The 27,154-nt window shown below is 46.7% G+C and overlaps 3 protein-coding genes across 12 annotated transcripts in view; 1 reads left to right on the top strand and 2 right to left on the bottom strand.

Moving 5' to 3' along the window:
• Positions 1 to 5,504, top strand: part of ARHGAP17 (Rho GTPase activating protein 17) — a 53,382-nt gene extending 47,878 nt beyond the window's left edge. For 3 of the 7 annotated variants that reach the window (XM_014936344.1, XM_014936337.1, XM_014936338.1), the window contains one exon: positions 4,582 to 5,504. In XM_014936344.1, the coding sequence (XP_014791830.1) occupies positions 4,582 to 4,712 (131 nt within the window). In that variant the 3' untranslated portion in view covers positions 4,713 to 5,504. Of the gene's footprint in view, positions 1 to 388; positions 434 to 4,503 lie in introns of all 7 variants that reach the window. The other 4 variants (XM_014936339.1, XM_014936341.1, XM_014936343.1 and 1 more) reach the window with 3 other exon arrangements.
• A 128-nt stretch (positions 5,505 to 5,632) lies between these two features.
• Positions 5,633 to 9,740, bottom strand: LOC106884660 (chromosome unknown open reading frame, human C7orf62). The gene is made up of 7 exons (XM_014936184.1): positions 9,648 to 9,740; positions 9,483 to 9,555; positions 8,495 to 8,598; positions 7,936 to 8,000; positions 6,809 to 7,007; positions 6,209 to 6,368; positions 5,633 to 5,765 (listed from the first exon to the last, which is right to left on the bottom strand). Exons 1-7 carry the CDS (start codon positions 9,738 to 9,740, stop codon positions 5,728 to 5,730), a joined length of 732 nt encoding a protein of 243 aa, XP_014791670.1. The 3' UTR covers positions 5,633 to 5,727.
• A 128-nt stretch (positions 9,741 to 9,868) lies between these two features.
• Positions 9,869 to 26,449, bottom strand: SLC5A11 (solute carrier family 5 (sodium/inositol cotransporter), member 11). Of its 4 annotated transcripts, none has more exons than XM_014936346.1 (16): positions 26,222 to 26,449; positions 22,920 to 23,096; positions 21,919 to 21,990; positions 21,096 to 21,200; positions 20,785 to 20,844; positions 20,187 to 20,291; positions 18,699 to 18,804; positions 17,786 to 17,866; positions 17,153 to 17,358; positions 16,211 to 16,346; positions 15,382 to 15,489; positions 14,857 to 15,007; positions 14,458 to 14,626; positions 13,497 to 13,712; positions 12,122 to 12,284; positions 9,869 to 11,010 (listed from the first exon to the last, which is right to left on the bottom strand). In XM_014936346.1, the coding sequence occupies exons 2-16, from the start codon at positions 23,049 to 23,051 to the stop codon at positions 10,790 to 10,792; spliced, it is 2,031 nt and encodes a 676-aa protein (XP_014791832.1). In that variant the 5' UTR covers positions 23,052 to 23,096; positions 26,222 to 26,449; the 3' UTR covers positions 9,869 to 10,789. The 4 variants fall into 4 exon arrangements, with proteins under 4 accessions (XP_014791832.1, XP_014791831.1, XP_014791834.1 ...); XM_014936345.1 differs by lacking the exon at positions 26,222 to 26,449 and adding an exon at positions 24,478 to 24,599; XM_014936347.1 differs by lacking the exon at positions 26,222 to 26,449 and adding an exon at positions 24,478 to 24,599 and having other exon boundaries at positions 10,868 to 11,758.
• Between the last annotated feature and the right edge of the window lie 705 nt (positions 26,450 to 27,154).

The raw sequence follows: 27,154 nt of genomic DNA, 5'->3' as shown, positions 1-27,154 counted from the left end.
CACATTTAGCTTTTTTAAAGGATTAATATTTGTTCTGAATTAACACCACTGCATATTACATAAGAGGATCTGCTCTAACATTTACACGTGCACATATAAGCACTTATTATAGACTGACTTATCTAATTCACAATGTGAAATAGCTGGTTTTAATTTCAGCCTTAAACAGTGAAGCAAGGGAAGACAGATGGGAAGAATGGAAGCCAAAATTAAGTTGCCAGCAAATTTCATAATATCAGAACAGGAATTCTGAATTATTTTCAGGATACTGTTGAATTCCTTTGTCCATGTACTGGACTTCAGTAATGCCTCAAATTCTATTTATGGTATTAAAGTAATAAGCCCTAGAAAAGAATATTCTAATCAAAAATTTTATTAAATAATCTAGATGTTTGACCTGCATTCAGTAGGAACTGTATGGGAAAGTTCAATGGTAAGGAAAAGGCATATGATTGGCCAAAAATGTTGCTAATTCATAATCATGTGTGTGCTAACGCCCACTACTAACCCGTCACGAATAACACCGCTTGCTTGCACTACCGTTAGCCTGGCATGCAAAAAGAATGGCTGTTGGATGCTCGCTCTGACATTAACGTACTAAAAGTATCAGAGAATAGAATGTGTCAAGTTGTTCATGTTTTGACTGGCCAGTTTCACATTGTATTTCTTCCTCGTACAGAAAATCCTATCTAGAAATCCATGTGTTTTATACAGAGTTTCAGTTTGTATTTGAAGTAGCTTGAACTGTTGTTTGTCACAAATGCTCCTTTCCTGTGTCACCTCACGCTTTCAGTTCCCTCCTTTTCCGATTCGTCCTTCCATACGCAGTCGTGATAGGGGGGGACTTCCATGCTGGCATCCGAACTGGAAGTACACCTTTTGAACCCTGATTTAAGTGACAGTTCAAAGGTAACAGTGGCCCCTGTTAGCCATCAGGGAGAGCGCGGTGCCTCTGCCGCCTGGTTCTGTGCTCGTCTCTTCTGGGGTCGAGCTCAGTGTGGAACATTTTGAGTAAGAGAAATACACAAGAAGAATTTGGGAACTCATACAATTGAAGTTTATTCTTCTGTGTTATGTTGCTTCTGTTAACAGTAGTAAAAATGACTAAAAAAAAACCCTAAAGTTTAAATTAACTGACTTTAAAAGGACTTAAATTTTCATCTGTTGTAGAAACAGCAGCTATACAGTATAGTGGGGATAAAGGAGAGCTCCTGCTGTTATGAAACTTGGTTTTGTGAATTGAGGACTTCTTTAAAACACATGAATGTGAAGTTCAGTGAAAAAGTTGGGGTTTAAAGTAGCCCCAGTAGTTGACCATGTTTGTTTTCATTTTGGCATTTTTCTGGTTCTGAGGAGATTGCTTTAATGACAAGCAGGATTTGTTTTACCCCAATGTAGCTGGAGAAATACTTGAATTCTAAATAATACCCAGCTGCTATGCAGGGGGGCTGCTTCGTTAGTGGGGGAGTTGAGGTTATACAAACGAAGCATCTGTCCCAGGGGAGAGGCTGGGTATGAACTCTGAATTACAACTTACTGCTGACTCCATTTCAGCTGATTTACAGGCACAAGGTACAAAACTGCCCTGTAGTCTGGATAAATATACAAAAATATTGAAATCAACAATTGAAATTAAACTGTTAGAACTGGAGAGACTTAATATTCCTTTTAAGTGCAAACTGCAGCAAATTGGCCATGTGAGTTGTGCACAGTAAACAGCAGTATGAAAGCTGCTGTGCAGGAAAGGCAGTAAAGAAAGCTGCTGCTGAAGGACTCCAGCAAAACTGAGAAAGGAACCTAGAAAATCTAGTCTGTTTCACAAAAAAAAACCAAACCACCAAACACCTGGGGAAGGTTGAATTGCTTTTCAGGCTTAGCTGCAGCAGAACACTCAGTACAGGATCATCCACCTTTTCCACATTTAGCTTTTTTAAAGGATTAATATTTGTTCTGAATTAACACCACTGCATATTACATAAGAGGATCTGCTCTAACATTTACACGTGCACATATAAGCACTTATTATAGACTGACTTATCTAATTCACAATGTGAAATAGCTGGTTTTAATTTCAGCCTTAAACAGTGAAGCAAGGGAAGACAGATGGGAAGAATGGAAGCCAAAATTAAGTTGCCAGCAAATTTCATAATATCAGAACAGGAATTCTGAATTATTTTCAGGATACTGTTGAATTCCTTTGTCCATGTACTGGACTTCAGTAATGCCTCAAATTCTATTTATGGTATTAAAGTAATAAGCCCTAGAAAAGAATATTCTAATCAAAAATTTTATTAAATAATCTAGATGTTTGACCTGCATTCAGTAGGAACTGTATGGGAAAGTTCAATGGTAAGGAAAAGGCATATGATTGGCCAAAAATGTTGCTAATTCATAATCATGTGTGTGCTAACGCCCACTACTAACCCGTCACGAATAACACCGCTTGCTTGCACTACCGTTAGCCTGGCATGCAAAAAGAATGGCTGTTGGATGCTCGCTCTGACATTAACGTACTAAAAGTATCAGAGAATAGAATGTGTCAAGTTGTTCATGTTTTGACTGGCCAGTTTCACATTGTATTTCTTCCTCGTACAGAAAATCCTATCTAGAAATCCATGTGTTTTATACAGAGTTTCAGTTTGTATTTGAAGTAGCTTGAACTGTTGTTTGTCACAAATGCTCCTTTCCTGTGTCACCTCACGCTTTCAGTTCCCTCCTTTTCCGATTCGTCCTTCCATACGCAGTCGTGATAGGGGGGGACTTCCATGCTGGCATCCGAACTGGAAGTACACCTTTTGAACCCTGATTTAAGTGACAGTTCAAAGGTAACAGTGGCCCCTGTTAGCCATCAGGGAGAGCGCGGTGCCTCTGCCGCCTGGTTCTGTGCTCATCTCTTCTGGGGTCGAGCTCAGTGTGGAACATTTTGAGTAAGAGAAATACACAAGAAGAATTTGGGAACTCATACAATTGAAGTTTATTCTTCTGTGTTATGTTGCTTCTGTTAACAGTAGTAAAAATGACTAAAAAAAAACCCTAAAGTTTAAATTAACTGACTTTAAAAGGACTTAAATTTTCATCTGTTGTAGAAACAGCAGCTATACAGTATAGTGGGGATAAAGGAGAGCTCCTGCTGTTATGAAACTTGGTTTTGTGAATTGAGGACTTCTTTAAAACACATGAATGTGAAGTTCAGTGAAAAAGTTGGGGTTTAAAGTAGCCCCAGTAATTATTTCTTCATTGCTACCAAAGGTCTATTGAACAGTGACCATGTTCTAGGTGCCACAAGGCGTTTTTCACTGGGTACAGCCCCGTATGCAGAACACTGAATTCAAAATGGCAAATGGGGGCTGCAGAGAGAAATCTATTTAAAAGATTCCTCCAAGATGATGGTGTTTTAATGAATCATAACAGTATTAATGGTTTGTTCTGAGCTTCTGGCTTGATTTCATTTACTGCTGAAATTTAGCCAAATGTGGTGCTCCTCAAGATTCTGGTACGAGACTTGGGAGAAAACTTCATACCTCACAGGAAAACATAAATTCTGGAATCACGGCCTTGGGAAGGTTGCAGCAATAAGAGGGGTGCAGGGGAGGCTCCACTCTGACTTCAGCTCTGTCTCTGCTTTCGCCTCTTCCCTGTCATTTACCTCAGAAACTTTCACCTTGAACATCTATGAAGTAATTTGTGGCCTAAATTTAAGGCTTCAAGTTCAAGATATGAGTCAAGGTTTTTATAGGTTGCCTGTCTATGCCACCTGTGTTTAAAAGTAAGGTGTTTATTTAGATTCTTTATTGATTCAACTGATCTAAATGAGTTTCTACGTGGAACAGCTGCTGGATTGCAGTAAGTGATGTTGTGGCTTATTATAAATTAGCTTTCTAAAATACTGACTTAATTTTTCAATTATGTTTTTTGCACTGTTATGGATTTTTCTAGTCTTCTACCTACCAGTGCAGGCAGTCACCAGAAATACAACATTTTTGAGGTCCTTCTTGGATACCTAGGCTCGAACAAAATTATCCTGGCCTTGGAAGAACAAGGGCAAAGAACAAAGTGCTCCCCGTTATACACAAAAAAGGGGTTTAACCTGCATTTGGTTTAAATAATTTCTTCCTCTTCTTGTGACAATGCCTCCTTTTGACACCATACGTGTTCCTGTTGCTTCCAGAAGTTGTAGGTGGTGGTTACGTGGCTGATGATTTAGGTGCCAGATTTTTTTGCTGAGTGACCGTTCTGTTTTGATGTGAACGTCTGGAGAAAGTATCACTCATAAGGGGCATTAAGGAATCCGATACTAAATCATACTTGGAGTCTTTTATTCTTTGGAAAGAAATGTTTTTCTTTATTGTGTACATCACTAAAAAGGTATTTGGGAGAAGCAATTCAAACACAAGTAGTTTAGTTTGGCTTAGCCTTTTTGTGTTCCATGTGTCCACGTGCACATGTGCCAGCCCTCTGTTGGAAAAGCCTTTGTTGATCTTTCCTTTCCCTTTTCTTTCTAAGGAAATGCATCAGAAATACACTAATGAACGAGATGTCACTGTCCCGGCTGCTAAACTTGCTGTTCCATTTTTTGTGCAGACAATAATTCCAGTATTCAAGAACCACTTCAAAACCCTTCTCCAGAGCTCCCTACAGAGACAGCGAGCAAAGAACTGCACAACCATCTCATGCTCGATATTGACAATGACACGGAAAGCACCGCTCTGTAACGGAAACTCCCAGACTTTGTAAAGGTTCCTCTCCTGGTGGGAAAACTAACAGACCTAACAGTGAAAAGCTTCTTTTGACGATATGGCGCAAAACTGTGTAGAGGTTTGACGTGTGCATCACGGAGGAAGTGATTTAGCCATTCAGAAGAAGTTTAATGATCTGTGTCTCAACAATGGTTTTCAAAATCTTGGATGGAAGGAATTAATTACTGCAGAAACTTGCATAGGAAGCATAATTGCTGCTAATGCAGATGGTATTAGCAGAAATTCCAAAAGAATAAGAAGCAGAACATTAGTTATTTAAAGTGCATGTATTATGGAAATAATCTTTTTAATGTCACGGTTAGACTTTTATTTCTAGTTTTTAGACATTACAAGGAGATGCCTTGCAAGAGACATTCCCTCACTGATTTGCTGCAGATTCTTTTTAAAACATGAACCAAAAAATGCCCGAGTGCTGGTGGTGACTGCTGGTTATCAGTTACCTTGTCAAAACTGTGGATGTATTCTAGTGCCTTGAAGGACTGTCATACTGTAGAAGGAAACTTACTGTATCTTTAATCATTTCATTGCTACTTTAATGATCAGTACTTAATACTTATTTCTTAGTTATTTGTATTAACCAAGCCTGCTTTTGTTTATGTGAAACTTGGAACTATTTCAAGATGAAACTGTGGAAATGGTTTTTGTGCTTTCATTGAAAAAGGTTGAATTTTGAAAGAACTCTGAAACAGCTGTTTGGATTCGTCAGTTGGGTGAACATTTATAAAATTAAAGATTGTCTTTTGTCAACTCAAGGCATCTTTATTCAAGTTTGTGAGTAACGTTACTTCCAATGGACACTGAAGGTTACACAGTCATTCCCTGGGCTTGAGATGGCCATCTGCTCAGTGTGCTCTTCTTTTAAGGCCTGTAGCAGGAGCGTACTGGGAGTGAGTATCTGTCCTTTACATGTAGATTCATGTTAAACACAAGTGAGCCTGGCTGCAAAGAGAAATGCTGGATACAGCCTGGATCACACAGAGAAATGAGATGGAACAGGCCATACAGTTTCTGCGAAGGAGAGGGAGGGAGAGGAAACCAGTCAATTGAGGTAACATTCATATAACTAGTTGGATTAGTTTACTTAAACTATAAATTCCTTAGTACTCCAGGATATGTTTTACTGAAGTTATTAAACTAGGCTTCAAGCTTAACTGCAGAATAAAACTGTATTTCATAAAGATCTTGATGAGATACGTTGCACTTGGCATCATGATAAACATATTTTAGTTGCTGTCTTGTTGATGCCCCAGTTTGAAATCCCATTGGCTGCCCAGTTGTTTCCTGTTCAGACATCTCTTGACAGGGAAGATGATCTGTCAGTGGGTGCAGTCCTGCTTTCCCCTGTCTCTACAGTAGCACTATAACAAACTTGTAGCTCAAAATTCTGTGTTACAAGCCAAAAATTCTAGTTCTGTTACTAAATTTAATGTCTCAAACTGCATGCAGGGTACCTGAATCCAGGACAGGCTGCGAAGGACTTAAATAAATTCTCAGAAAATCTTCTGGACTTGTACATTCTTCAGCATTGTGCAAATAGTTAATTGTCTCTGCTGGGATTAGCAGCTCGGGTTCAAGAGTGTGTACACTCTCATCGGCATCCTCGCTGTCATCCTTGATAATAAACAGCAACAGTAAGAGCACAGGGCTATGACATAGATAAAGTTGAGGAAATTTGCCCAAACAGCAGAGCTGAAGTTACACCTGTGTTTGCCAAACACAACTGTATCCTCTGCTCCCAAGAGAGCCCAGCGATGGGCAGGGGCAAGAGGTGATGTCAGGTACCAGCTTCATGAGTGACTTTCAGCTGGCTTTAAACTCTGCTGGTGCAGTTGATTGGTTCAAATGGCTCTATGAAATAGCCCTACAGAGGCCTAGAAAGAAACTTGGAATAAAATAATGAGGTTTTGTAATGCTTTTAATTCTGCTTCTAGAGTCCTCTCAGGTGTATGTGCTTGTAAACTCCACTTGAAAGACAAGTGTAGCTGCTGGTGTGGATTGGAGGGATTACTGGGGGAAAACTAGCTAAATTTCTTACAGCCCAGTTATTTTACCTCCAGACTCTGGATGTAGGCTGCCAGCTTGAGTAGGAGGGTAAGACACTCTGCCACCACCTCTGCTGTAGAATCTGACTGCGTCGAGCCTTGTGGAGATGGCACGGGAGACGTCGCTATTGCCACATACCAGTCTGGGAACAGTCTGGTGGGGATGTTGTGTGCCACCACTAAAACTTTAATTTCCTGGAGTAAAGCACTGCGTGGAAAGAGAGTGAATTCCATCCCAAAGTACAGCAAGGAGTTTTTATCAGCTGGTCAAGTTTTTATAAACTACATGGTGAGTTGTTTGCATTCCTAGAGCTGTGCTAGAGCACTGTATGCACAGCACAGTGCATCCCTCCCGCCCCAGCCAGCAGAAATGTTTCCCAGTTGTACTCTGATGTCTGCGTAAGGGTCTTGAGCAGACTTGTTGGATGTAAGGGTAAGAAACAAGCAAAAGAGCAGCAGGGATTTAATAAGCAAATGCAGGAGTGTGATGGTAGCTTGCTTTGATAGGAATTCTATGCAGCTTTTGTGAACCTGGATTTCAGTAAATTAATATGGGGCTCTAGAGAAACACCCAGGTTAAGCTGAAGACAGTAATTGCCTGAACTCTGCTGGGCTGACTGGGTAGTGTTGCAAGGACAAATAGCAGCCTGGACAGCAGAGACTAATACTCTAAAGGTAATCTTTGAAATTCCAGTAAATACTTCTACAAAGCAGGGTACAGAAATCATACAGCAGATTCCTAAGGAAGGGCTTTTCCTATTTTCTGAAACCTGTGAAGGCTGTTGACGGTTGGAGTCTCAGCATCTTGAAGACGGACTCCAATGCAGAGGGCTGGGTGAGAGCCTGCTGGCAGCTGGGCAGCTGCTGATACAGACAGTATTAGCAGAAATTCCAAAAGAAGCAGCAGCAGAACATTATTTATTTAAAGTGCATGTTTTATGGAAATTTTCTGGGATGCATCCAGAAAAAAATATGTTGTGTTAGCTGGAAAATGTCAGCTCCTCTGCAGTCAACAGGTAATGAGTGGGAGAATAAAAGCTTGATATAATCATAACTAATGTTCAGTTTAACCTTGAGGAAGTATTCTACCACTTCTGCTAAAATTTTGTTTCATCTAAGTGATATGAAACACTTACTTAGGACCTTGATTTTGGAGAGAAGCTAAATCTTGGATGACGAGATGGATTGTGCTACTACAAGACTGCAAAGGAAAGGGTAGAGATGTTACAGAATTGCATATTGCAAATTAATTTGTGAATCTAAAAATAATTCGAGAAGCTAAATCTTGGATGACGAGATGGATCGTGCTACTGCAAGACTGCAAAGGAAAGGGTAGAAGATGTTACAGAATTGTGTATTGCAAATTAATTTGTGAATCTAAATATAATTTATCAGCTGCCCCACATGGGCTTTCCCATTGAGTCACGAGTGCTGAGGACAATGCAGGTTGTTCCTGTTACGTCTGACAGAACATGTCTAATTCTGTCAGCATAATGTTCTGGGGCAGTTATCTGAAGCACTGGGTGGAGCAAATCCCAGAGGTAAGCTACCGAACCCACCACTGTGTTATTCAGGTCTTTGAGCCTATGTATGGAGAGATGGTTCTATATTTGTAGTTCACTGGATCTTAGAAGCCAAATTTGTACAAAGATGAATCGAGGTTACTTGATCCCACTAGGAATTTATGTAACTTACCTCTAATACGTGACAAATGTAGCTGGGACAGAGCAGTAGCAGACCCGAGACACGTTCTCCTGAGTGGTCTTCTAATGCGTTTTCAAACAGTCCTCTGTGATGACCTTGTTGCAAAAGAAAAACTGGCAGTTTGTCAGCTTATACCAACAGTTGCTGCAGATTAGCGTTGTGTGTGGTCTGTGTTCTCTCTGCTCCCACAGACAACAGAGTCACAGATCAGGATTTTATTATTTAGAAGAAACATGAAAGCACTGCTTCTATGGGAATCTCTTCTTGACGTGCACCAGTGCAATTCACGTTAGCTCCTAAAACTGCACCAAAACCTGCAAAATTTCAGTAGCCGATGTCTCAAATTCCTATTAGCATTTGTTTCCTCTAAAAATGTCTAAATACATCTTTGTAGATACAAATGTAGAGCACTTCAGGGAGCTTTGCATGTGCAGCTGAATCCTTGCCCCTGCTGGACATTGGCAGCAGCTGATAGAGGTGTTTAAAAAACCAATTGTCTTATTGTATCAGCTCATCAAAGCATTTGGTATACATGAGTTGCCTGAGAGAGTCATACTTAAAGTTGGTCGCAAAAACAATATATCTGATTTGAAAGCCTCTCTCCCCCTCAGGGTTTCTAATACTTGTGTTTTATCGGCTTAGGAGGGATTCCCAAGTGACAGTTCTCTTTATATGGTTTAACAAAATAGTCTTTTCTTATTTTATGGGCTACTCCGAGGCTTCTATGTATCACTGCTCCATAGTGCCCATGATGTTACACCGTGCCCAAGCCCTGCCGTAAGCTTTTGTAGGTGGTATTTGCAATAACCATGCAATATTTAATGCGTTTAAGAAATTTTATGACGGGACAGCACAGCAGGTGGGGTTCCCCGCCCCCCAGGGCCCAGCAGGAACGCGGCCGTGCAGCCCCGCCGTGCTGGGGGCCATGGGCGAGTGGGGCTACGGGGGGCGACTGTCCCCTCCCCGCTGGGCCACCCACCTGCCACCTCCTCCGCCGCCGCCCCCTCGCCCGGCCGGGCCACCACCAGCAGCCTGTGGAGCGGGAACCGGCCCTGCGGGGAAGAGAGGAGACCCGAGGCCGGGCCGGCTCGCACCGCCCGGCCCTGAGCGAGGAGCCCCGGCCCGGCCCCCGCCGCCGTCCCACCTCTGCGGCGCGGTTCCGCCGCTCCCGCCACACGGCCAGCAGGCTCCGCCGCTCGAGCTGCGGCGGCTCCGGCGAGTCCGACGGCCCCGACATGGCCGGCGGGGCCTGGAGCCCGTGAGGGGCCGGTGGAGGCCGCGAGGGGCCGCGCTGGGCCCGAGGCCTCGGGCAAACCACACACCCCCCCCCGTCGCCCATCCCCACACACTCCAGGCAGGCAGGGATCAGCTCTCGCTCTTTAATAAAGCTTTATCTTTAGTTACACAAAAGCCCCGGTGACGGGGACAGGCTGAATCACACCGCCAACCCTGCCCTGGGGGTGGCTGGTGGTGGTCCTTGGTCCCGGCCGAGGGTCTTCGTGCCATGGAAGCGCTGGTAGAATGGCCCCGGGAGGCTTGAGGGGGTGCCACCAGGCCTTGTGTTGCCACCGGGCTTTGTGCTGCCAACACGTGGTGGATCTGGGCTGGGTTAGCTCCTTCAGGTGTCCCTGGTGATGTTTTTGAGGCAGTTTTCCAGTCTGGGTGTTGGTGTTGGTCAGTGTCAGCCCCACCAGGGCAGGCTGTAACGCAGGCTGTAGCGCTGGGAGGCTGCCAGAGCTACATGAATTCAGCACAAACTCGCAGAAATGTCAGTGCTAATTGCACGGGGGGTTCTGAGCCGCTGTGCTGATGGAGGAAGCCAGACCCACAGAGCCCAGGCACAGGGGTGGGCTCTCCTCCCTTGGGGCACTCAGCCCTCCGGGGTAGAGGAGCCGATGGGAAAGGGAAACAAGTGCTTGAAGCTGGTTACAGAGGCATAAATAGGAAGAAAATCTAGACTTCCTGAATTCCAGGCAGTGCTCTGACCCCAAAGAGCATAATTAAATATTTAAAATAACCAAACAAACCTCTTCTGCCTAACTGCCTTCCTTAGCTCTCCTCGCACCCCGTGTTGGGGTCTGACGGACATGGTGCCTGGCGCTCAGCACCTTGCACCGCCAGGCCCCCATTAGAAATAAGGAAAGGATTAGAGAGGAGGGGTCTGCCTTCTTAAATAAAGAAATAAAATTTAGAAAGCATTATGAATTACATTAACCCTCTGCTAGTTATTATTATTTACACCAATTAAAAATTAGTCGATGTCTTCTGGAATCAAATAGCCGGCTGCTACGCGAAGTAGGCCCAGAGGAAGAGCCCGGCACATATACATAATAGCAAGTTGATGTTCAGGACGTGTTTGATCAGCGGTTTCTCCTCCAGGGAAGCCATGGGAAGCGGCTCGGGTTTAGTCGGCGCCACGTTCTCGGCGTTTTCCTGTTTGCGCTCCATCCCGCAGAGCCACAGGAGCACGGTCACCACCTTCGAGTTCCCTTTGGCTTTAGTTGTACCTAAGAAGACAGTCGATAGTGAGGTATGAATCCCACCAACAAAACACATCCCAGGAATGTATCAGTGTGGTCCTGGACAAAGGGTTTTGATGCAAAAATGCACCAGCATTCTTTAAATGAATACACTAGCTACACTGAGGTTAAGGAATCCCTTCAATTAGCATCTGTTGGGGACTCTAGTATCAATTTAATTCCTCCCTGGAGGTCTGAGCTCAAGTTCTGCTGTTCCCAACATTTAATAAGGAGTGACAGTAGACCAAACCTAAAAGCTCAGCTGTAGCTGCTCGGTGCCCATCAGCTTCCTCTTGCAAGAGCATGCTCTAGTCCATTTAGGGTTACTCCATGCCACACACGTGTAAATTGAATTTTCCCAGCTCGGGTGTGGGTTAGGGCATACATGACTAACTGCTGGGAAGACAGAGCTCATGCACAACGAACGTGAGACTTCCCAGCAGCTGGGAGATCTGCACCATAATTCATTAACTTACTGAGGTTTTCAACAGCTTTTTATAGATCAAAGGAATACATAGCAAAAGCTGCACAGTTACATAAACAGTGTCCCAAGCCTGGCAAAAACAAGTGATGATAATCATCGCTGGAAAATGCAGAATGAGTTGCTATGTGTGTTTGTACCTAATACCGACAAGTACAAGTTTTAAAAAATGTAAATCCTCCTTCACTGATCTGTCAAGAACTCCGCCCAGGGCTCTGGGTTCTCCCTGCTGCTAGAGTCGATCAGAAAACATCACTGAAAAACAGAAATGGAATTTCATGAAAATAATTGTGCTTTTCCTCCACCCTCCCCTTTTCCAACCAGTTCTCCTTGCAGCAGGTGCAAGCAGCACCAGTCGCTAGTGCAGGATAATGGGCATGGCTTTCTGTATCCCATCCAGCTCCTTCTTGATTTCAAGCATATCTAATGCCATCAAGAGATGGAAAAGAAACTAAACTTCTGCTTAGGTAACACTGCCAGGTAAAAACCTTTTAGCATGCCCTGAAGTTACAGAAATCCAGAGGAAGTAGTTTTAACGTTTCTTGTCTTCAAAGGCTCTACATAATGCCTAGGGTTGTTAGGTGTAGGTATTACTGAATACGATGTTGCAGCACTTACATTTATTATCATTTGAACTATTTTCAGAAGCAATGCTTATATCAATCTGGAGAGCTGGACGCTCAGCTTCACACACTCCTTTTGCAGCATCAGGGGAAGGGCTGACTGCTAGGTCTTTCTTGACTGGTGGATCCCCACGTGTGAACCAGGTAAGCCGACTTATCTGATGGCATGAAGAGCGGTGTTAAAGAAAACTGCTTTCATGATTGTTTAAAGGACTACCTTAGCAGTAGAGCAGCCTGCAGAGAGAATACTTAGAAGGGCTGAAATCTGTTCTCCTGCTCTGTTGGAGCAGGTGAACAGCCCAGGGCTCAGCTGGTGACTACAGAAGCGATGGCTACCACCGGCACGTTGGGTCTGGTTTCGTCTGGAACGCGATAGCTGTTGGTACAGATGGCATTCTTCGCTCTCTGTTACTGAGGAGGAGGCATTTCTGCACAGGACCAGCACTGGATGCAGACTGAGAGCGGGTCAGTGAAGGGAGCAAAAGAATGGAAACTGTGGCCAGGGAGGAATGATTCAAAGAACTGGAATTGTGGAGAGAAGACAGGTGGGAAATATGATAAAATTTCTTCAAATATGTAAAAGACTCATTAAAGAGGAATGTTCTCAGCATCAACGATAGGGCGGACAGAAAGGGATGAGCACAACATGAAGCTGGAAGGATTCAGATTGGAGATGAGGAAAAACTGCTACTGGTAGGTCAGGTGAGCTCTCAAACTGATCACACACCTCCCTAGGCATTCTCCCTCTCTGGAGGCTTTTAAGAGTAAGTTCATCAGGTCTTTCAGAAATACATCAGGTTAGTCCTGTCTTGAAGCGCGAGGATGCGTTGGCTGTATGATTTCTGAAGGTCCCTTCTGGCCCTTCTTTCTGCTATTAACGTTTTTCTGTAGCCTCAGCATATCTATTGAAAATAGTCAAACTGGCACAAACCTGTTCCAGAGGAAGTGTGCTCTCTGCCCTTGATTTTTCTTTTCTGCGAGTAAAAATGGTTCCTCACTAAATTAGTAAGAGAGTTGATAAAGATGACCCAGAAGCTGGAATTTCTTGGAAAAATAGAGGGAAAAAGCTAATTTGTCATGGATTAAACACACACGTTTGAATTTAAGAACAACTCTTTGTAGCATCTACTGTTGACCAGTTTCCAGGGTGGGACTGTGGATTTATGGGACCAAAATCTTAAATGGCAGCAGGGCGCTGGAGCAGAGGAGGGACTACTGTTACAGGGTATCGCAAGTGTGATCATAAATAAAGAAAGAATGGAAACTTCCATTTCCAGATTATTGATCCCCACGTTATTCCCATGGATGTAGAGTGGGGCATCCTGGAAACCATTTACAAGTAAGGAAAGAAATCTGAAGGGGTGACGCACCATTTCTTCCGAGGGGGGTTCTGTGAGCAGGCTGACGACCAGCACGGTGAGCGTGGAGATGGCGGCCAGGACCATGGAGAAGTAGAGGTAGTGCATGTACTTCACCACGCCTGGGCGGAGGTCGGTCTCGCCGCACTGGGGCTCTGGGTAGATGAAGTCCAGCACCAGCCGAATGACGCCCAGCAGCAGCCCGATCACCAGGCCCCAGAACGCACCCTGGGACAGGAAGGAATATTCTTTATTGGAGCAAGAAGCAAACATCCACCCAGGGCCACATTCCCAGGCTACAAGCTGGCTAGGCTTTCTCCTTGCTGGTTTTTTTTTTGGTGAGCTATTTTTCCCTCCCTTTTCTGCTCTTGCTGTCAAGGTCTACAGGTGCTGTTACAGTAGCCTGGTGCCTCTCCTCTGTGGGGTCAAGTGGTTCATTAATTTTGGTGTGGAAGGGAAGGATAATGTCTTATGCCAGAATACTTTGAAGAGTGATATTTTTATCCCAATGGTTGCCTTTATCCTCGGGAGCCAAGAACTGCACTCGGCATAACCAAAGGCCGGTTTGGGAAGACTTTACCCTTTACCCAGCACCAGACTTTGTGGAGAAACTGGAGTTTAGGACTCCTGATGGCAGTTGGTCTGGTTCCTTCACTCTCTGGGCTCATTATGCCTCCTGTAGCCTCCCCCCGCCCCAATGCAGATAATACAAGTCCATGTAATAAACAAGATGATGGCTAATAAGCCCCTAACAGGATTCAGGATTTGGGAAGGACACCCTGCAACAGAGTGATGCAGCCATCTCACTCCTTCTGAAATGCCAGTGGAGTCTTTGAAAAACAGCGGGAATTGTTCCCTCCTGTGTGGGCAATGGTTGCTCGGGTTTTGCAGGGGTCTGGGTGCATTCATTCTCCCAAACACTACAAGAGGCTGGTGGTCTGAACTGCAGGACTCTCGTGAGGCCAGCTGTTACCTTTTCATTTGTTCTTTTCCAGAAGCAACCCAGTATGAACACCATTGCCACGGGGGGCTGCAGGTAGGAGCTGATCGACTGGATGTAAATAAAGAGCTGCCCTCCCTGGCCAGCCTGGACCAGTGGGATCCACAGGATGGAGACCACAGTGAGCAGCAACACAAAGACCCTGTGCAAGAAAAGATGCCATTACTATTAACTCAGACCATTCTTTTTCCAGTTGCTCAGAGTGCAAGACTCCTACTGAGATCCCTCTTAACCATAAGGCTCCCACTCTAGTCCTGCAGCAAACCTCTGCAACATGAAGACACTACATCTGTTCAGGGGCAGCAGGGTATGCTGAGATGTGTCTCTAGTGCTCAGGCTCTGCTATAATATACATGTCCTATTTTTCCTTACCTGCCAACGATCATGAGTTCCCACTCAGAGCAACGAGGACGGAAGTGTTTCCAGAGGTCCATGGTGAAAATGGTGCTGGCACTATTAAAGATGGAAGTCAGGGAGGACATGAGAGCAGCTATCATCACTGACATCATCAGGCCCCTGAGTCCTGGGAAAAGAAGTACAGCTGCCCTGAGCAATACCCAGTAATCCCACTGTAGGATGTCCTTGAATTATTCTTTGGACTAGAACAGACTTTTAAAAATGTTTTTAGCCCCAGTTTTAAAATGGCAGTGATAGGGAAGTATTAACAGTTGATTCTCATTGTTAAGCATCTGCGCTTTATCTCTTATCCAAATTTGACTGAATTAGACCTCTGGATACTGGATCATCACCCATCTCTCCTGTTGCATTCTGTTCCTTGCCACTGTCTCACCAAGCCCAAGTTGCAGGGTATGTTCTTCTCTGAACTTCTCTCACAGGTGTCTTTCGGCTGGTGTGTACCGTACCCATCAGTGCCAGCACCACTACCAAGCTCCTTACCTACGGGCAGAAGTTCTATGACCAGCTTAGGATAAGCAATATCAGAACAGCCAGACGGGTTGCCACAAATTTTTCGGCAAATTTCCGCATCTGCACAAGCCACCAGATCTAAAATAAGCAAGAGGGAGTGAGAAGCAGTATTCCATAGCCACAATAATCCAATATATCTAACCGAGTTAGTCTACTGAATGTTGTAAACTGCTTCCTAAGTGAAATATTGGAAAGCTTGGAAAGTTTTCAGCAAATGACAGAGGAGTATCCCAACACAGCGAGGTACGGGCAGCACTGAGCTTCCCTGTTTTTCTTTTTTTTCCTTTTATTTTTTTGTATAGGTAGCTGACCTGCCCTACGTGTCTAATTCTTTTCTAGGAATGTTGCTCACTTGAGGACTAAAGCACAGCTCCTGAGGGACAGGCACATCCACACGTTCCCACCTGGTGAGCAGTTTACCACATTCCAGGTGGTACATTAGGGTTTCTCCAGGTGCCTCAGATTTAAACTGCAGGAGGAGTAACGTGTTGGGTGCAGGAGAGGACTCAGAGCCTGATCAAATCATGGAGCAGCTGCGGGTAGGAAGCTCAGAAAGAGCAGCACAATTGTTGTGAGAACAGGTAACAGCCAACTGCTGTAGCATGTTGTGCAATATATGTCTGGGGTCTGCTGTAGGAGGATGAGCATTCTTCCACTTGTAACTGGAAGCAAGTTTCTTCATACTTTGGGCATTTGATGCATTTCAACCTTTTAACTTACTGGTACAGGCTGTTCCAGCTCTGTAGAGCAGGCACAACCAGTAGCGACAGAGGGAACAGCTCTCTCACTCAGCACTTACCTGGGAAGAGAATCCGGCTGATCATGCCTGGCATTACCATCATAAAGAGGGGCAAAATTTTCAAGTAGGAGGTCATCAAAGAGCCTCCTTTGGCATGAGAGAGGCTTTTAGCAGCAAGGGACCTCTGAACGATGACCTAGAAATTAAGAAATCTGTTTGGTCTGCTCTCAGCAGAGAGGAGGTAGCTGTAGGTGACATGACACCAATTTTGTTCATGTGTATACTTTATCCTCCTCTAAACTATTGAAAACTTAGAAGGGTGAACACAGAGCTTGACTGTAGCTTTATAATTCTTGCTTCAGATCCTGAGTACGTTCCAGAAACATAGACCTGAAAGGTACTGCTTGTGTCATGAGCTCTGAGCCTTGCTTCTGCAGTATGCCATGCTGCATAATCTGTCCCTTAACTAATCGTACTCAGGCTTAGAATTTTCTTTTCTTCTTTTTTGGGGGACTTCCCTGAGCTGATGGCTAAGCCTGGCCAGGCCCGCAGCCCTCCTGTCAAAGCAGGACAGAGTGTGACGTGAGCAAAATATGTTAGACAGAGGAGTACTACAGGAACCTCAGGAGGTTGCATAGGGCTCCAATCTTGCTCTGATTTTGTCACTAGGAGGGGTGGGATTCAGAGCCCTGGAAAGCTGAATTCACAGGTGGTTCACAAGAAGTAAAAGGCTTAAGTTAAAAAAAATAATAATCATCTTTATAGACTGGGATTAACTCACAAATACGTTCTTAACACCTTTTTACATTGAAATGATCACCAAAGTTTAGCTGTGCCTATCAAATTTTTCATCTTTAGGACTAGAACCATCAGATTTTACTAAACTCCCATAAGAAATAGTAAACCAGTCCAGGCTACCTTGCAGGCCCTAGGTTTATGATCAGATTCAAACAACCTGTAACATGTTCTTGAAACTAAGCAGAGAAATAAGCAGTAACCCACCTGATCTGTACACCAGTACCACAGGGAGGGGATGGTCATTCCCACCAAAACTCCTGGCCAGGGAAGGTCGGAGTTAATAGGGTCTCGGAAAATGTGAAAAGCATCTTCTCTTGGCAAGCCACAGGTACTGTTTTCCTTGCGCGTGCTGGGAATGGCATCAAAGTATTTTGCCTGCAAACCCTCAAGACCGCCAACTTCAACAAAGCCTAAAATAGGTCATGAGAAGCAGTTATCAGTCTTCCCAGGATAGAACTCTGATTTTCAGTCTCTGGTTTGCTATGGGTAATCCTCCACAAGTATTCTTTTAAAGATCAGAAGCTATTGACTCTTACATTGGGGTGGGGAACAGCATAACACTAAAGCTGCTGGCTAGAGAAGGTGCTTGTTCACCTGTAATGCTGCTTCAGAACATATTTCTTTAGAGATTTTTCAGGGAGTACTGATAATTTTTTTTACTACATAAAGAACGACTGTAAGATGATTTATATGAGGGTGTATTCCAACAGGAGAATATATAGAAAGCAGTTCCCAGAACATCAATTGAGTAATCAGTTGTGATGATCCAGCTTGTTTGTAGCACTTGGTAAAGCTTCTATCATAGTTTTAGTAATAAAACCCCAGGGAAACACTCACTGAAGACCATGAGAGTCACAGCCCCGATCAGCATGATGAAAGTTTGCAGAGCGTCTGTGTAGATCACAGCTGCCAGGCCACCTAAGAGAGCAGAGAATCAGCAAACTGGGGGAAACTGGGTCTGTTGTGTGGTAGCATCTCACACTTTGCAGAGATTTTTGACAGGCAGCGTAAGCGGAGCCCCGTGTCTGGCTGTGCTGGGGGGGCAGCTCGGCCAAATCCTGTGCATGACTCTTTGGCTGAAATTTCTCATGTTTTGGATCATAATGAGTCACCATTTTGTCCCTAAAAAGCCAAAGTCCAGTATAAGTACTTCTACGGGAAATACATGGAAAAGCTCCAAAACAAAGCCCAAGCTGAATAAGGAGGAGAAGAGGAAAAAAAAAAAAAAAAAAAAAAGGAGGGGGGGATCTTTATGAGCAACATCACTCGGCATGAACACTGGGAAAGGAGCAACCTTTATTTGTTTGGGATTTTCTGCTTACTCCGTGCATGGCTTTTATCCATTTGGCCACTCATAAACCCCGAAAGGGCACCCAAGACTGACAATGTTTCCGCATTACACGGCTCATTGTTATGTAAATCCACTCATACCTCCAAAAAGCCCAGGGGAAAAATGTATTCTGCAGATGCCTGGAGCAGAGTTTCTCCTTAAAGCAGAACTGACACGCGTCCTTATCTGGTAGGGCCTTATTAGGGGTATTTATTTACTCTTACCTGGTATTTTTTTTATAACAGGCAAGTTGTCAATTGCTTCCCCCCCCCCTATTATCCATACTGATGGCAAAACCAGATTGTATGGGAGTCGAAGGACTCCTCTGACGTGCACAAGGATGCACAGTGCGTTGCACCAACACCCTTGGCTCACTAAGGAGGGTGGAAATGGGGTATGATCTGAAGCTCAGCCACGTACCCGCCACAGTGTAAATGGCTGTGATGGCCAGCAAGCCTACCACGGCGATATAGAGGTCCCAGTGTAAGGCTTGCTGGATGAAGAGGGCCCCAGCATACATGTCGACCTAGAGAAAAAGACAGTTATCACAGTTGCAATGATATTACTGAGGATTGTAGTGAGAGGGAGCACGAACATTTAGTTAACCAAGCTGTCTCCTTTAGTGGGACCAGCCTGGTTTGTAACTGCGTGTGACTCCCCAGCTCCCCACAGCATCTTCTCCCCATGGCACATCCCTCTGAAGCCCCAGCTCCTGCCTCCTGTGCATCAGGACCAGCCTTGGTTCAGCATTTAGAGTTTATTACCACTGGTCATGGGTGGACAGGGAGGGTGATGGTGGAGCTGAGACAGGGGTAGCACGCACAGCACTCCAGGAAAAAGGCATTTGGGTGGGGTGAGGTTATCTCTTTCCCAGAGCAGAGGCAAGCTGGATGGGGAGAGCTCTCCTGGCCAGGGGACCGGCGCACCCGTGGTACAAACCTCCCTCGTGATCTGCTGCCAGCCCCGGCACCCATTTGCCATAATGTGAATTCCTCCCTGCTGACATGGTGACAGCAAGATAATAAGAAAGCGTGGCCTTGGGGCTGGGACACAGCCCCGACCAACTTGCTCTGCAGCTACGTGAAAATACTGCATTTTAGGAGAGCTTTAGGACAGGCAAATGACAGATATAGAAGCATTCAAACGATCCGTTCTCTCTCAGGAATTGTATTATCAGACATTTGCATCAAATGGTTAGTTTTTTTCTAGAGGACAATCTGAGCCTAGCCCCTCAGTGCCACCTGAACCCCCTGACTAGCATCCATTTTGGAGGGGACCCAGGCAGGCGTGTGTCAGACAGCGCGTCCCACTTTGGCCCTGTACGTACAGGAAAAACACCAGCAGGGACTTGACTGATTTCACAGATTCACGCACTGCTGCACGGTTAATAAACAGCTAGTGAGGTGTTGCACAAGGGTTGATTCAGTTATTTATTCAAGGCACTACATCAAACAGGTGCAATAAATCACTAAACTCCTTTCACCTAAACACATACCAACTCCTACGTTCTTATTCATCCTGCTCATAACAGCGGTTGGTGCTTGCGCAGGCAACAAATATGCAAAGAGAAGAAACTGGGGAAGCTGCCAGATACACAAAATCTAACAACAAATGCATCCCCACTCACAACTCAACTTTTCAATGGGCTATTGCTCAGGACATTGACACCTGGCTTGCCCTCCTACTGCAGCAAGTGTTCAGATCCTTCATGGGGAAAAAAAAAGAAGTTATTCTTTTTATGTAGATTCTCAAAACAACTATAGTCTATCTTCCTCAGATGCTTTGATAATACACCCTTTTCTGGGTGTAGAGGGAAGGGCTAGCAGCCGCATTTCTCAGCCTCGCTGATCAGCACGTTTCCAAACTGAATTTGATTCAGTTTGTTTCCATGGTTTTTTTTCTACTTACTGATATTTTGGTGAAGATATAGATGAACAAGTAGAGAATCGCCAGGAACATCTGGATTCTTTTGCCTCCAAAACGTCTTTGCAAGTACTCGGGCATGGTGGTTACCTATGCAAGAGACGTTCCGTCAGAGAAGGAGGTATGCAGTCGCTCCTGCCAGTTGCAGAGGGCTCACCCATGGAGCTGGTGGGTGGCTGGCACTGGGAGAGGACCAGAACAGCCCTGCCAGTCACACTCTGCTGGTATTTGGTTCTCAGCTGCCTCCTGAGGCCACCACAACAGCTTAGCGAGCACTGATTTGGCTATAATGTCTGACGTAAGGCTCACTATAAACTGTGACACAAGAGCCTCTGTCCATCTCTTTAGGAGATGGAACAACCCTACTCCATTGCCAGGGGCAGAAGAGCAGTTTGACCCCCAAACACCCAAACCCTCAGTGCCATTCCCAGGCTCTTGTCCCCGTTATCCCAGGCCACCAGAGCAGCTGGGTGCACTGTGTCCAATGCCCAGCAGTGCAGCTGGAGATGGTTAAGCCCAGGAGCCAACCAGGTGGTTTAAATCCCAGCAAATTACTGACAGACACAACATCCCATCTACTTACTCCTGCTGCTATGTAAATTGGAAGGAAGAGCCAGGCCAGCACCAACACACAGAACATCCCCTGCAAAGCAAATGGAGAGGAGTATCAGCCATGCTGGTCAAGGCTGCGATCAGGTAGATCAATGGGGACACGGGGACTGGGTTATCCCTCAGGGGCCTCCAACCCCCAGCAGCTGGTGGTGACTTCTAGCTCATGCAGCAGGAATCTGAGTCTGTGGCTCTGCCAGACCTCTACCCTCGCGTGGTGACTCGGGGGTGTTGGAGTTGCCCTCTGACACGGGGACAGGCACAGAAGCACTGTGCCACACTCACGTTCCACTCGTAGGCTGTTGCGGCGATTCCCGAGGCAGCTCCCGATCCAGCCAGGCCGATGAAGTGGCCACTTCCAACATTGCTGGCAAACAGGGATGCACCCACCTGGAGGAAGACAGGAGATTGGATCTGGCCCTGGCACAAGGTGCTGTTCTCAGCCTGATGAGGACACAGCGAGGCTGTTGCCCCACTCATGACTATGGAGGACAGGAAATCCTTGTCAGCCTCTGCCATCTTCTTCTTTTGCCTACATGTTCAGTGGCTCTGGCACCTTTCTCCAGCTTCCTTCATCATTTGATGCCTATCACTCATTTTTGGGCATGTTTAGGATCATCCTGCTTCCGAAACAGTGTCCTGTCCCTTGGGGGGAGCAGGGCTGATGGTAGAGGTAACAAGTAGAAATGTAAGGTCGTCAGGTTCTTGTGTTAGTACACACCAGTACATACTGACTCACCACACCAGCCCAAATGAAACACCCCACTGAGCAGACTGGCTTAACATAAAACTGCGTCTGGGATGGGGACCACCCAGTTACTGCTGGAGATCTCCAGATCAGAGCCTGCAGAGCTGGACAGGCTTTGCAAGCTCCCGGGCTGCCTCTCGCAGGGGCACAGGGCTGGTGGCAAGTGACCTGCAGCAGCTCCACTTCCCCAGGCTCAAATATGGGGAAAAAAGCACCAGTATTGTAACTGGGTCTTTTCAAAACATGGAAGTAATTTTTTTATGTGTATGTTTAGAGAAGTAAGTTCTGCTTGGACGGAAGTGCTTTTCAGTCTTGCTGTAGCCTAGGGGCACAGGCAGTGTAAGGATAAAAGATACTTACAGGCCACCAAACCATCTGTCCTCCAGCTAGAAAATAGCCTTTTACAGTGCTGCGCTGTGTCTTCCACATGGACTGGGAAAGCAGAAAAGCAGAACACAGGTTTTAGCAATCATTTCAGTTGCTGCTCAGAGCATCACCAAGCCATTTCCCCAGCGGGAGACTCTCTACTGTCATCAGATGAAAGCGAAGGGTTTCTTGAAGGAGCTGCAGTTGCTGCTGGGAAATCCTGGGGGACAAGAGAGCAGCAGACGCGGGAGAGAGGACCAGCCAATGCTCTGAGCTCTGTGCAAGGTTTTCTATCATCTCAGCATCCTGATTAAATGTTTTCTGTGATAAGTAAACTAAATCACTGCAGATCCACAAGGAAGACCAGCACCTTTGGACAAGAACTGCAGACTTCCCTAATTATTAGGCACAGCCAGGAGAAATGCTTGGCATTGCACGTATTACTCATTGACTTCTGTTCTTCAGAGATTTCAGATAGTTTCATGCAACACCTTGAGAGTTGTGCACCACATTAACAGGGAGCAACTATTAATCTCTGCCTTACAACAGCCAGATTGTGCTTTTCCTATTACAGAAGCTGTGCCAGGAGGATGTCCTTCTGCATTAATTATATATAAACAGTATTTTTAATTTACGGAATCTGCTGTCGAGACCACTGCATGCAAGCACAGGTGATTTATTGGACAGCAATTCCTTCCTGGATGAACAAAACATTATTATTAGCAATACTTTGTACTTAGACGACCTCTTCCTTACAAGGGTTCTCAAAACCTTGGCAAGCACTAGAGCTGAACAGCTCTCCTTTGGAGCAGTGAGGACACTTCCCTGGGCTGAAGTGAGGAAAAGGACCTGTAAACTCTCTTTCCACTTGATCAGTTGAATCCAGTGAAGTGTGGCCAGATTTGAACCAAAGTAAAATAATTTGAGAGGCCCAAACAGCCATATTTTTCAGTATAACAGGGCACATATGAAAGTTTTTAATGGTATCTGCTTACCCACAGCCCGACTGCGAGGACAAATATAAAGTACAGCACGAGAACAGCAATGTCTATGGACTCCAGTGTCTTCTGGGGAAACACATCCCACGAGGGGGTGACCGAGGATGGAGTGCTGCTGGTGGTCTCCATGGTTCCTTATGCAGGCGGAGTGCTGCTTTATCGTGATGCATATATCTGTCAAAAAATGGGTTGCATGGTTAGGAGAGGATGTGGCAGCGCCATGAAGGTGTTGATTGTTGAATAATTCAGGGGTTATTGGCTCGGTGGTTCTGGCTGCCGTGCTGCTCGTGCCAGAGCTGTGGAGAAGGCTCTTGTCTCTGCCGTTTGCCTTCATCCTTGAGTCCCTTTCTGTGATGTGAAGATGCTGGGCAGCAGGCAGGCCAGAGTTGGGTTGGTTGGATTTCCTTTGCAGGGGATAATTTTCTAACTGGTGGAGAAATGGGCACGTTAGAGAGGAGGTGTAAAAGAGCTGAAATAGCTGGGGGAAAGGACCGGGATGTGGCACAGCTGGTGATGACAGCCCACAAGTCCCAGGGCAGCAGCACTGCAGGACTGGCCTTGGTGAGAAGCTGCTGCCAGAAACGTGCCCGTGATGAGCAGCTGGGATGTGAAGACACGTCAACTGCTGCAGCAGTGGTGGCATTTTCCCTCCTTCACCACAGTGAGAGCTTGAACCCGGGTGAAGAGAGTGCTTGGGTCTCCTCCTGAGAAAGGCTGGCTTCCCAGCAGGCAGGCACTGCCCTCTCTGATCCCTTACTGGGAATGGAGACTGGCAGTGTGTCACTGAGGGGATGTACCCTCTGCCACGCTGGAGCAAGCCAGGGCAGCGGGGATGAGCAGCAGGTACCACCAGTAGACAGTGTGGGACGGGCACCAAGCGGTGGAAGAGCCGGTGCCAGAGCGGGGACTCCCTTCTGCACACAAGCCCACAGAGGCATTTCCTGTGGGTGATACTCTTGTGCTTCCCACAGGAATAAAAATTCATTTTCTTGTCCAGAAATGCCTGATGAGGAGATGTGGAACCACTGAGGGACCCCTGGAAGGGCTCTCTGGAGCCCTCCGGAGTGCCCCGTGGTGCCAGGCTGCTGCTCTTTGGAGGAAGGGGCAGGAGAGCTTGTCTGGGTATCTAAATTAATGCAGTTCCTTCTCATTCCCACAGGAATAAAAATTCATTTTCTTGTCCAGAAATGCCTGATGAGGAGATGTGGAACCACTGAGGGACCCCTGGAAGGGCTCTCTGGAGCCCTCCGGAGCACCCCGTGGTGCCAGGCTGCTGTCCTTTGGAGGAAGGGGCAGGAGAAAGTCCATGCAGGGAGCTTGGCCGGGTATCTAAATTAATGCAGTTCCTCCTCGTTTCCTCCTCCTCTCCTTCCCCAGGCTCAACCCCACTTTGAGAGCAGGACAGGAGGCGAGTGGCAGCCCTGGTGTGGCCAGAGCAGGGGCAGAGCCCACCGCAGGGCATCCCTGGCTCGGCAGCAGCTGCTCTCCATCACCAGACATCCCCAAGCACTGCCACACTGCAGCCATGGAGCAGGTTTGGGATTATTTCTCTTACCCTGCTGAGCCCAGATGGTTCCTCGCAGCCGGCTCAGCTCTGGGTCCAGCCCCGGTGTTGCCGGCGCGGTGGGGCCAGGTGTCTGCTGGTCCTCATCCTCCTGCCTACGCTGCTGGGGCAACATTTATAAGCTCGCCCCTGCCAAAAATCTGAAAAAGGTGGGGCGAAGGGTGGCCTGCGCCAGCCCGGGGCTCCCGGTGTGGATGGTCTGACAACAAGCGGTCGAACAAGTTCTTCCTCTGAACGCCCTGGCGCGCAGCAAGGCACAGACCCAAACAGCCTCCCTGTCCTTCAGTCGCGTGTTTCACAACCTTCGCCGGCTTCACCCCTTTGTGGACGTGTTGAGCCACACTGGAACCTGCCCCGAGCTCACCCGTGGCCTGAAGACTTGTCTGAAGTGCACCTTGCTGCTGTCCTGCACCAGTGTGTGAAGGGGCAGAGAGGGAATGGAGTCACAAGTGCCGTGGTGATGGAGATGCGGTGATTTCTCCTGCTGGGCAGTATTCAGGAGGGAAAACCCTGCCCCATGTCCCCACTACACCCAGTCCTGCCGCTTGGGCTCTGCCTGGAGCAGGGCTGTGGGGCTTGTGTATTTATGAAAAGGTTGGGCAATAAATAAGCAGTTTCCTGGTGGCAGATACAGTCCCACAGCTGTATCCCGAGACATCAACAGCCTCCAGCACAATAGCCAAGGACAATGTTCTGGGTGGCAGCACTAGGATGGGACCGTGGTCTTGCAGCACCTTGGCAGAGCCTTTTCTGTGCCTTGGAAAGCCCCCAGATCCCACTGAATTCCCTGAGAGCTTCTGCCTTGCAAGGATGCAGGGCACTGAGGACCGAAGATCAGCGCTATCTTACCTCTTTAAGAGGCAATTTGTCTTGGCTGTTGCCGAGTTTATACTGGCATGCTTAACCTCTAACTAGGAAAATAAAAATAGGGTTTGGTATGTCAGCCTTGGGAAGTTGCTAACCTCACTCCAACACCTCCTACTTTCTCTTTCACAGCTCTGATATTGCTGTTTCTTTCCTTCCCGAGACACTTCCCATCCCAGGACCCCCGGCAGTACAGCTACATATAGGCTACATATGTTCAGTCCCACTCAGGGTTCAGCCACACATGCAGGAGAGCGTTGCATCTTTCCCTCCGAACTGTGTTTGGATGTGGGGCAGAGCTCTGCAGGCATTTGCCATGCCCATCAGTAAAGAAAGGAAATGCAGGATACACTCCAGGGGAGATTCCTGGAGCTGAATCCAGGCACCCGGTTAAAGCTCCTCTTGTGGCTCCTGGAGCCGGGGCTGAGGCTGGACATTAGGAAAAATGCAGTAGACTCTGTAGCTCTGATTTCAGGTCCTAACTCTGCCACGGCCCAGTGGAAATTTTGTCCCTTTTGTGAATTCAGCTCACAGCCCTGTCTCCCCCGGTGCCTGGCACAGGCGGCAGCGCTTTCCTCGCCAGAGATTGTGAGGAAGGAACATCCGTGGCATTGAAATGAAGCCTCTGAAGCCAGTCCTTTATCAATGGTCCCGGGAGAGACACAGCCCACGTGGGTCTCGAGTAACCCGTTGGGACTGTATCATCGCTCTAAATGCCTCCTCAAGGGGATTCTTTAAAGCATCCCCAGGTCCATCCACCTCCTAAAGACACCACCGCTCGCCGGGGCTGAAACGCAGCCTGGCAGCAGCCCCGAACCCACGCACCAACCGGAGCTCCCCGACTCGAGGTAGAAGGCGAAAGGGAACTTACTGCGCTCAGCTGGGTCTCATTCTGTTCCCTGCGCCGGGCACCACCAAGCCTCTGCCAACTGACAGGCAGCTTAAATATTGCCAGAGAATCGGGATTTGCCAGCGGAGCTGTTAACGGTGTCACAAGGAATGAGAAGGAATATTTATAGTCAAAGTTAAACTAATGGCCCGAAGTTACTCTTTCGGTCTCCCGTGGCTCTGGTGAGAAGTGTATTATTTTCACTATCAGGGCTCATGGGTCAAACTCCACAGAGTGCCATTCTCTTAAGCAATCTGCGCAGCTAGAGAAGGGATAAGTAACAATAAAAAAAATCCGTGCTGATGTCCCCTCAAACTGACAGCCTGCGACACAGGGGGGAGCTGACAGCTTGTCCTGTCTCTAAGTTTGTGCCTAAAGCCTTACAAAGAGCAGGGTTCATCCGTGGGCTGGGGTTCATAACTCATTTCTAAGCCTGTAGGTTAATCCTAGAATCGGGTTCCCTTCTGGGACCAGGCTGGAGATTTTGACTTCAGCATCGTCTGTCTGAAAACCCTGATAAACACGGTCAAATAACAGGCAGAGAATGATGGTGAAGAGAGACCTTCCAGCACAAGGAGAAACTGGCAGGAGGCAGCTCGTGTATCTCTGAAACTGGGGTGCAGCACTACTGAGAACCCCAGTGTCTCTTACTGGGCAGGTAAGGTCCAGTACGGGCACTGTCCTTACACAAGCCTTACCCATGTCCCGATGGTGGAGTTACCAACCCAAATTTTACTGTCTGTGGTCCCCTAAGGGCATGTTTTACTGGTGAGTCCTCAGCTCTTCCGTGACACCTGGGTGAAAGTCTCTGCCGAAGCAGGGCAGCCCCCAGGGAACGCCGGTCCCGCGTCGCCAGCCGGGCATGAGCAGCATCTCTTTAGTGCAGGTGCTGCTTTTCTCTCTCTCTCTCACTAA

Source organism: Calidris pugnax, unplaced genomic scaffold (genome assembly GCF_001431845.1).
Source record: "Calidris pugnax isolate Ruff unplaced genomic scaffold, ASM143184v1 scaffold17, whole genome shotgun sequence".
NCBI lineage: Eukaryota > Metazoa > Chordata > Aves > Charadriiformes > Scolopacidae > Calidris > Calidris pugnax.
The sequence above is the reverse complement of the archived record's forward strand: the minus strand, read 5'-3'. Positions and strand labels throughout refer to the sequence as shown.

Bases quoted from the DNA above. Each gene is read 5' to 3' on its own strand.
- LOC106884660 (XM_014936184.1), bottom strand. From the start codon at position 9,740: ATGTCGGGGCCGTCGGACTCGCCGGAGCCGCCGCAGCTCGAGCGGCGG. The intron at 9,556-9,647 runs GTGGGACGGCGG...TCTTCCCCGCAG, and splicing joins GGCGGAACCGCGCCGCAGAG to GGCCGGTTCCCGCTCCACAG. The intron at 5,766-6,208 runs GTACCCTGCATG...TCTCCTTCGCAG, and splicing joins GCAGCCTGTCCTGGATTCAG to AAACTGTATGGCCTGTTCCA.
- SLC5A11 (XM_014936346.1), bottom strand. From the start codon at position 23,051: ATGGAGACCACCAGCAGCACTCCATCCTCGGTCACCCCCTCGTGGGAT. The intron at 17,867-18,698 runs GTACGTGGCTGA...CTGCTCTCTTAG, and splicing joins AGCCATTTACACTGTGGCGG to GTGGCCTGGCAGCTGTGATC. The intron at 15,490-16,210 runs GTAAGTGCTGAG...TGCTTATTTTAG, and splicing joins CAGCCGGATTCTCTTCCCAG to ATCTGGTGGCTTGTGCAGAT.